The sequence below is a fragment of the Acyrthosiphon pisum genome, chromosome A2 (assembly GCF_005508785.2).
Source record: "Acyrthosiphon pisum isolate AL4f chromosome A2, pea_aphid_22Mar2018_4r6ur, whole genome shotgun sequence".
NCBI classification, from domain to species: Eukaryota; Metazoa; Arthropoda; class Insecta; order Hemiptera; family Aphididae; genus Acyrthosiphon; species Acyrthosiphon pisum.
The window spans coordinates 114,867,739-114,878,715 of record NC_042495.1 but is presented as its reverse complement, the minus strand read 5'-3'; the positions used below and the strand labels follow the sequence as shown (position 1 = coordinate 114,878,715).

At 28.0% G+C, this 10,977-nt stretch overlaps 1 protein-coding gene across 1 annotated transcript in view; it reads right to left on the bottom strand.

Annotated features, from left to right (window-relative positions):
- The window catches only part of LOC100569203 (adhesion G protein-coupled receptor E3-like), a 150,630-nt gene that overhangs the window by 2,565 nt on the left and 137,088 nt on the right, over positions 1-10,977 (bottom strand). The window contains exons 2-3 of the mRNA XM_003247611.4: positions 4,731-4,836; positions 1,840-2,117 (exon numbers count right to left, since the gene is read on the bottom strand). Of these exons, the coding sequence (XP_003247659.1) occupies positions 1,840-2,117; positions 4,731-4,836 (384 nt within the window). The remainder of the gene's footprint in view (positions 1-1,839; positions 2,118-4,730; positions 4,837-10,977) is intronic.

Genomic DNA, 10,977 nt, shown 5'->3' with positions numbered 1-10,977 from the left:
TTTTACAATAGCAATTGAAAAATAAAAGAAATATATAGTCACGATTTTTTTTTTATAAGCATTTAAAGTTCAAATTTTGACTAAATACGTAAAAATTACGGCAATGTTCAAATTATCTTAGACATAAATTCATAAAAGTTTTTCTTTTTAATTCTAAGATTTGGAAATTTAATACAAGGCTCCTAACATATTTTTACAATAGCAGTTGCAAAATAAAAGGAATACATTGTCACAATTTTTATTTATAAGCATTTAAAGTTCAAATTTATACGAAATATGTCAAAATTGCGAAAATTTGCAAGTAATTTAGTGGTTGAAAAATCGTAAAAATTTTTTCTTTTATAACTAAGTTTTTAAAATTTGGTACAAGGTTCTCCATAAGTTTTTCTTTAAAAATAATATATCCTAGACTGACAAATCATCTCCGTTCAGAATCGTTTTTCGTATACAATGATATAATATCATTGGATTCAAATTTAATTCCATCCATTACAGTAACCCACTTGTAACCTACTGTACAGCAGAGCGACATCCACGACTTACCCGCCTTTTTTTAATACAAATTGTATTTTAGTTAATGCAAATAACAAAATTTTTGTTCTAAATAAGAAAGGAATTGAAAACAGTTTTTAAAACCACATTTATGTTATTTAGATTTTTAAAAAGAAGGAGCTTATTTTAACGCCTCAAACTGCACTATTCTATTTATTCGAGTGGCGTTCTATACGTTGTTAGAAAAAAAATTTGGAAAATATAACTTTTTTCGATCTAAGGTGTGAGTAACATACCTACCTGTTGGTATCTTTTTTAATACAAATTTTACTTTAGTTAATTTTGTAGTGGAAGGATTTCCGAGCGAACTTCAAAACTAAGTTTATAGTTTATGGCAACGTCGAATAACAATTTTGCCTAAAAAAATTTTCAAAAATGTTTGTTCTAAATAAGAAAGGGATTGAAAACAGTTTTTAAAACGACGTTTATGTTACTTAGATTTTTAAAAGGATGGAGTTTATTTCAAACGCCTCAAACTGCACTATTCTATTTATTTGAGTGGCGTTCTATACGTTGATAGGCAAAAATTTGGAAAATGTAACTTTTTTTCGAACTAAGGTGTGAGCGACATACCTGTTGATGTTTTTTTTAATACAAATTTTATTTTAGTTAATGCAAATAACAAAATGTTTGTTCTAAATAAGAAAGGAATTGAAAACAGTTTTTAAAACCACATTTATGTTATTTAGATTTTTAAATTCACAGTCCTGTTAACAATTATGTTACAACTTTTAAATTACCTACTAAATTAGTTAAAACATAATATAAAATTGTAGTATTTAATAACACGTTTTTACATAGTTTTTATAATTAAAAATTTCAATCATGCGTAATATAATTATATTCGTCAGTTGGATACTTTGACAACTTGGATATTTCTTTTATGTCCAATGGAAAACGGTCCATGGTCATCTCTCATCAGTACCTATCGTTGTTAATTTATTGATGAAGAAAGCATGTCGAGTAACCTATCGCTGTCAATAATAATATTTTTAAATAGTTTGAACATATAAGTTATCTCACACTAGGAATTGAATAATAATAAACCTTTATTGGTAATATTAAAATATACATTTTACTAGTTAAGCTTCATTGTGGAAAATAATAGCATAATAGTATAATAGTGTAGGTAGGTAAATAAATGATAAAATGAAAATGTTTTATATAACCTAACCTTCATAAGTATCAATTAGTATCAAGTAATATTTCAGAAAGGGAAATATCTCCACTTGCGTTATAGCAATATTATAAATTATATTAATATATTAATATAATATGTATACTGACCAACAGTTGTACGGGTTGAGGTTGTCGATGGTCTGGTGGTTCACGGTCACTCTCATCACGCTAGCTGCTATTACTGACAGCGAGGGTACGCCCCAAGCGAACAAACTATATTTGACGAATCTTGAAATGAGCACATTTACCGGCTCTGGTCGAGGGTTGAGATTCACATTATTGCGGAACGTTATCAACATATCGTACGTCATCACACACAGCCAGCTGATAATGGCCAGGCGGAGGTAGTGTATTCCAAACGCCAAGCATAAACAGAGATTATCTTCCTGGAAAGTGGAAACATTATTTTACACACAAATCACTATAATATTAAACTCGTTTTAACGGCGAATATCATTTATCATTTATCATTAATGGAATTGACACATTTGACAATATTATGGATGTGGGTATTACTCTTATCAGTGGCGTACCCAGGGGGGGGCTTAGAGGGCTTCAGCCCCCCCCATTGGCCGTGTTATGGAATACATTTTATATTATAAAATACAAAGTACCAACCATTATATTCCTAAAAACAGTGTTGAATACAACGTTGAACGTACTATTATCTTAAGTAACAACGACCTATTATAAGCAATAATCGTATAACATATTTTTTATAATAAATCAGTCCCTACTTCCTACTAATTAAATATATCACTAATATATTATGTATGTGTTATAAAAAGTATATAATAATGAAATATTACAATTAACTGCTATAAGACTTTATTGAAAATTGTTTGTTAAGATGATGTTAAATTTTGATTTACTTTGTTTAGCCCCCCCCATTCGAAAATCCTGGGTACGCCACTGACTCTTATAATAGATGTAGGTATTACTCGACTTCGGCGCAGAAAAAAATGTACAAATGTAAAATGAAAAAGTAGTGCTCTACTTGAATTCAATTTTTTCTATAGTTTACAGCAAGGTTTTAGAGTATTAAATTTAACTTACAATAAATCAATTATTGGTAAACACGAAAAATTCTCATGCATCGACTTTTCTGTGTAACGTTATTACTTATTGAGAGTTAAATGCAATATACTCAAAGCAGTCAACTTGTTCGATCCACGTATAAAGCAATAATCAATTAGAAATGGTAAGTATTGTAGTAGGTAAAATAGCAGTAGGTAATTGTTATTTTTTTAATTAATGATGGTTGGTTTTAAATTATTTAATATTCATTCCCTGTATTGTTGTGTAGGTAGGTGCCTACTATATATGTGCATTGGCTGACTTAATTGTACGTTTTCAATGGAATGTATTTCATTGTTGTATTTCATATAATTTAAAAAAAACTTCATTCTTTGACAATCGTCAGTACTTATAACTTATAAGTGATATCACTCTAGTGAAAAATTCGGACACAAAGTGAATAGGAGAACAAACGGGCTTAAAATATATCTATTCTTTCCACCCGGATGGTAGAGAAAGCACATGTCAAGTTGAATTGAAATTATTCTAGGCGTTCCAGTGTTATGCTGAAATACCTATACATGCATTCATACAGAAATTAACTTTAGTATATATACAGGGTGATTTTTTGAGCATGCTCACCTTATTTTTATGCTTTATGATTCGTTGCTAGGAAAATCTACCTAACCCAAATGATAATCTAAATAGATAATAGTATAATAATATATCTATAATCTCTTTATCTATATAGGTATATAAAAATGAATGTTTGTCTGTCTGTCTGTGTGTGTGTCCTTTATGCAATCCTAAACAGCTGGACCGATATTGATGAAATTTGGTACAGAGATAGATTAGACCTCTGGGCAGAAGATAGGATAATTTAAAAAGGGAGAAGACCAACTCCGGGAGGTGCTCAAACATGGATTTTGAGATTTCCGATGGATATTTTTGTTTATGTATAATGGTTGCCGTGGGTTTTAAAGCTATTTTAATAACAATTATTGGCTGCTATTGGTTTAAAACATATTATTCATAATATAGAGTTAGCATTTTTAATGAGGAACGAAGTGCATGGGATCAGCTAGTTATATAATCGAATGTTTTGTGGATGCTATTGTTTTACAACGTTCGAGTTACAAATATTTATTATTCTCTATAATTGTATACGTTACTTCTCGTCATTATCCTTCACAAACATTTTTATACTTTTGTTTCTAGGAAAATCTACCTAACTCAAATGATAAACATTTTGTACACGTGTACAAAATGTCTTTGAAACGTATAAAAATGTGTTATTTATACGTACAGTTAGTTCGAATTACAAATATTTTATCAATAAAACTACTATAGTTAACCTATTAGTATTTAAATTATTCATTTTCATCTAATGGTTTCAACTGAATTTCTTAGTTCTATTAAGTGTTCTAATAAAAAAGAGCCAAACATTGTTTTTTTTAAATTGAATCAAAGCTCAAACATTATTGTAAAAGTGTTTAGTTTGTTCATTCTTTTCTCTATTAGTTTTTTAAGAAGAAACGATGACGGTGATACGTTTTTACATCAATGCGTATTTTTCTTTGTGTGTGAAAGTGAACCAATATGTACCAATGACGTTTTACTTCTTTAGAAGTTGCGCTGGATTTCACGGAATTAAAAAAAGGAAAACCTTATAGAATAATTTATTTTGTTTAAATGTCGAAAATTCTAAAAATATTTAAAACAATAATAAAATATTTCTATAGATTAAATTCCTATAAAGAAAATTGTATGTTGTTTTGATCGATCTGTGATAGGTCACGTCATATTATTTAAATTTGAACTGTTGATTAATATTGTTATCTCAAGAGGTATTATAATATAGGTGTGCTATGATATATATTTTTTTTAATTAAAAGTACCTATTCATAAATTAATATTGTTCTTTCAATGTAATGTCAATAATTATAGATTTATTATCAGTTGACTACCGTAAAATGTATTACCTGAACTCCTCCAACACCAACAACATAGAACAGTTGCGTTAAAAACATATTTGCCAGCATGTACATTAATGCAGTGCCAGACATTGTCCTCAGATCAGAAAACAAACTGAAAACAAACAAATATTAAAAATCATATTAGTTACAGTTTATGTAATAATATTATTATTAGGTATTGTTTTGGTGTGTTTTTGTTTATATTGTCTGCGATCTGATGTTATCTACTTCATAATAGTAATAATGGCGTGTAGCTGTGTAGGTATGATACCAATGGCATGGACAGGAATTTTACACTGAGGGGGGGATATAATATACTCATAATTTTTAAGATAAATCACAAAGCGTGTCCCTGCACTAATATTATGTATATAAAAAAAAGTGGACAAGTGAGTACTGGTCTACTGTACAGTTGGCAAAGATGTAAAATTCCATGTTTTAACTGGCTTGATGAAACTTTTCATATTTTCAATTTTGATTTTTTAGACCTTTAACTTGATTTGTATACCTATCCCACAACTAAAATAGTTTATTATACTTTATATAATTACTTACCAAATTATATAATAGTGATTTATTAGCTATTATTGATTTATTTATTAAAATTAAATTAATACTTCAATAATATTATCCATCACTCTTTGGTAGGTTATGAAAAGTTTCAAAACTTTTCATTTCAACTACGTTTGCACTTTTCAAATTTCATGAATAGTTTCTCTTGAAAACTTTTAAAACTTTTCAGCCTTACATCTCTGACAATAGGAGTCTAGATAATTAAATTTTGAAATTTATCAACATTAGTGAAAAAGAAACTAAAAAAAAAATTAATTTTTTATTAATAGATCAACGTAAGTAAAAATGTATGTATATAGGAAATAATAAAATAAAAACATTTCGAGAAAATTCAATTTATCTAATTGTATAGGTTATTAATTTTTGAATTACAACAAAATAAGAAAATGCCTATGGTATTTTGTCCAACTTCATACTCTCATAGAAAAACATTGTGGATTTACGCTCAACTTTTTTTTTAATTTCCACCAACAACAACTCATTAGAAACCTTGTATTAGATTTTTAAGGTTTTTGGCCAAGTAAAAAAAATGTTATGGACAATAATTTTAAAAAAAAACTAATAAAAATCTGTCTAAAGGTTAAAAAAAGTAAAAATATTTTGAAAATGTTATTGTGAATAGAAAATGTTATACATATAGACATTAGGTAAAAATGTAATTTATTTATCTATCTCACTTTTGATCAACTTTTCCCCAAAATGCCAACTATAGATTCACTTTCTTACGAAAAAATATCCTGAAGTAGAAAATCAGCATTTTTACTGCCCTAAAAAGAGATGACAGACAAAAAAAAAACAGACATCATTGTAAAATCAATACAATAATTATCGCTCCGTACTTAGAATCTAAAAAAAGTCAAGGGGGCGGATTCATCCCTCCGTGTCTACGTGATTCCTAATGTCAAAAATATTCTACTGCAGTTTGGAGTTATGCATTTTCCTTTGCGAAAACTTTTATATTTAGGCCGCAGCTGCAGTAGTGATAACATCACGGATGGACGAGAACGAATAGGAATGGGTAAGGGTGACAAAGTACCATTTGTTAAGGTGACATTTCTGTGTTGACAGAGATATTCTCTACAGTTATACCGTGGTCGTCATCATTATTGTCATGTCCTATTGCTAAGTCTTTATTTAGTCTTCTACATTTTCGTACGGTTCACTCCACCCCCTCCGCCTTTCAAGTTGGAGTTCGATATTTTTATACGTCACTACTTTTATGGTAGGTAATCATTTATTGCAGATTTCAGCACTAAAATAATGAATATATCAGTTTAACAAATCTACGAAATGTATGCGAAGTTGTGTGATGGGTGGAGTAGGTTAGAAGGTTGGAGAGATAATGATAAGCTATTATTGATATCAAACTTTTGTTCTAAAATGTCAAATGTTTTTAAGAATATTTATTATGCCAAAATAAAACAATGTTTCTAAAATAAATGTATAGGTTTTCAATTCGGGAAAAAATTAAAGCACATTTTACGTCATATAAAAATCTACATATAATGCACATTAGTAGAATTATTTTCGTACAATAGAAATACATACCTACGTAGTAACGCCAACTACCTATCCATATACATCATAGATATAATATGAAATGTTGAAATATATTAAAAAGTACATTATTGTACACCATTCATTTGAGGCATGGGCGGGTGCGACGTCCTCTTAACGTATTAATATGCTTTCCCAAGGTTTTTTTTATTTATCCACCCACCGTAGGACCCATTTGAAGAATATTTCGTGCGGGAAAAGTCAATACTAGTCGGAGTTATCTGTAATTCAAGCCACGAGCATGGTTTTTTTAAGTATTTTTATTTGAAAACAAGTTTATAAAATATGTCAACAAAAAATAATAAATAACCAATTATTTGTTAAAAAAAAAAAAAAAACAAAGCAAAACAATAATGTGAGAAATGGAATCAGATATACTGAATTTTTTTTTATTGTCTTTCGTTCAGAATAATATACCTATGGCCGCTTTCTGTTTATATTTTTCTCAAGTCGTTCAATTTTTCAGAATTCAACAAGTTAGATATTATTAACCTTTTTACTGCCATAGTGTCGTATGAACGGTACCCGGGGGAATCTGTACCGACTACCGTATAGTCAACCAGTAGATATCAATAAAACACAATTTTATTTAGTACTGACCTAGTGCAGTTGTACTTGATCCACATAATATATTTTAAAAATGAATGTGCACAGACGTACAGTTAGTAATATATTTATTATTTATAATTTACTTGAACCTATAGAAAACAATAATTGGTAAAACATATAGGGTTTGTTACAATACAGATTATAATTTTTTAAAATAATTCTTTGACTAATGTATTCATTTGTATTTTATAATTTATATCCGTAATTTGTATAGCAATGTAGATAATTTGAATGTATGACGAGTATAATATAATATTATACAACATTGCTTACCTTCGAAAAACTATACCAGAAGAAGTCATTCCACAATATCGATTCACGATTGTCTATATTACTTTAAATTGAACGTATAATAAATTATGATTATGGATTTTAGATTCTGAGTGGAACGATGAATGTATTGATTTTACAATGATGTGTGTATTTTTATTTTTATTTATTTTTATTTTTTTTATTTTTGTGTCTGTCATCACGGTTTGGGGCAGTAAAAATGCTTAGATTTTTTTCAACAGTACCTTGTTTGATGGGAAAGTGAATCTAGTTGGTGCATTCGGGAGGTCAACATTTGAAATTTGTCATATAATGTTCACATTTCAAATAATTGTTCTCTTTTTAAAATATTTTATATTATAATATTATATTTTGTATTCATAGCCTCTGAAGAATCTAGGAAAAAAAGCCCCTTACCAAAAACTCTAACCATTGAATGATTATATGCTCTAATTATTTATTATTTATTTTAATTTTTAACATTTAACAAAATTTAAAACAAGGTTTCACTTAAGAATTTAATTCTGTAACCAAAAGTCTATTACAATTACTGAATTACCCACATACCGACTTGTAAGTTTTAACCTAAAGTACAGCAGAGCGTCGCCCACATTTTTTTTTATTTCATACCTATTTAAGTCTACATTTATTTTGTATAAGTATACCAAACATTGTTTTTCATTAGGTAATCATATAATATTAAATTTATGTAATTGTATATAATATTGTCTACACTTTTGAAAATCATATGAAATAAAAATACAAATACAAAGCAATCGTAAAACAAAATATTCTATGATAATATCGGAGGTCAGCCGACCCCACGGTTTTCCCTCGAAATGGGAAACTACATAAACATTTTAGATTCTGAGTGGAACGATGAATGTATTGATTTTACAATGATGTGTGTTTTTTTTTTTGTGTTCGTGTACCTACACGATATGTAGTCGAAATAATCTTTTGATTTTCAACTTCAATATCTTGTTCGATGGGAGAGTGAATATTGTTGGTGCATTGGAGAGGTCAAAATTTAAAATTCTCAGTAGTTTTCAAAAGCGTCGGGAAAAACAACATAAAAATTAAGGAAAAACGGGAATTTTTACGCAAAATCGATTTTGGTTTTTGGTGTAACTTTATGACAAATGACCGTATATCCATGAAATTTTCACTGGTTGCTTATATTTCCATTTTCTATACATGATAAAATTTTCAAAATATTTTGATTTGTTTTGAACTGTTTAGGGACATTTTCAGTTTCCAATTTTATTAGTTTTTTTTTCTATGAATGTCAATAAAACTTTATGTGTCGAGTAAAAATACTTGAAAAATTAATACATGGCTCCTACTATATTGTTACAATGACATTTGAAAAATATTAAAAATCCATAGTCACAGTTTTTTTTATTAGCATTTAAAGCAATTAAAATTTTTCTTTTTAAATTTAAGATTTTAAAATGTTATACAAAATTCCTCATAAGTTTATCTAGTTCAAAAATTGACAAAATATGGAAAAATCACGAAAATTTGCAAATTATTTCGAGTTAAGAATTCGTAACAATTTTTCTTTTTAAATCTAAGATTTGAAAATGTATTACAAGATTCCACATAATATTGTCTACCTTTATCAAAAAAAAAATGTCTACAAGAAAGTCAAATTAAATTTTTATGAGCGTTTGAAATTCATATTTTTACAACATTTGATATTCGCTCGATTTCTCATGTGACGATTTTCTTATTTTATTGTAATTAAAAAACGAATGACTATAGATATTTGAAAATTTCACTGAATGTTTATAATAGAATTTTCTATATACGATAAAATTTTGAAAATAATTTGACTCTTTTTGAGCTGTGTACAGACATGGTCAGTTTTCAATATTTTTAGTTTTTTTTTCTATAAATATCAGTAAAGTTTTATCTGTTGGTCCAAAAAGTGTAAAAATTTAATGCAAGGTTCCTGATATATTGTTACTATAACAGTTGAAAAATATTAAAAATACATAGGCACAATTTTTTTTATAAGCATTTAAAGATCGAATTTTGACAAAATTTATCAAATTTAAGATTCAATAATTATTTTGTAGTTAAAAATTTATAAAATGTTCAACTTTTGCGTATCAAAGAATTGAAAATTTATAACAAGATTCCACGTAAGTAATTTATTCTGTTACCAAAAAATCTAAAAAATACATTTACACAGTTTATTTTTATAGTCATTTTAAGTTCAAATTTGGACGAAATTACATATTAAAAACCTAGAATAACTATTTTAGTTATTTTGTTGTGATTGTATAATATTATTCGTGGGTATACTTGATACTTCTAAAGTATACTATTATACATCTATGATAGTATCATGGTTTGTTGTTGATGTATAATGCGTTATAAGTATAACTATAGATATTGTGATATGATTAATTTGGAATTTATTATAGATACATTTTTTTTTAATACTATAGACTACCTATATAATATTATGTCTTATACCCAGTGGCGCCGAAGTTTTTAAAAAGTGGTCGGGCAATTTTAAAACTTCCCGGCCTCAATATCTTAATTATTTAATATAGAGGTACCCTGATATACATTTATTCATAATCACGGTTTAAATATACTCATGCTCATAATAAAGTTATGAAGTGAATAAAATATCGCCGACCGGCCACATTTTTTAAAAAAGTGGTCGGGCCACGGCCCGACGTCAGCATGGACTTCGGCGCCACTGCTTATACCTAGACTGACATACCGTCTCTGTTCAGAATCGTTTTTCTTATACAATGATATTATATCATTGAATTCAAATTTAATACCATCCATTATACAGTGACCCACTTGTAATTTACTGTACAGTAGAGCGACATTCACTTGCCCACCTTTTTAAACATATAATTAGAATATTTATAATCATACATTATTATTTCACAATGTGTTATATTGAATTCTTGGAAACTCTTTTGTACATTTTCACGCCAAATTGTAATCAAATGATACGTAGAAATTTCGGATAACTGCCAAAAATGTTGCCATAAATCTATATTTTTAATGGGGACTAAGATGTGTGCGTATTTTCGTACTGTCGAGGGCTGTAAATTAATATAAATATATAATAATAATAATAACAATTTATCTTTGACCAGTCTTAAAAATGATAAACTATTGTTAAGGTGAAATGTTAGACAGTGTTGATTATTGAAGGAAACCTAATGATGTAAACTATAGAAGCTATACCTAGTAGTATTACCTACCT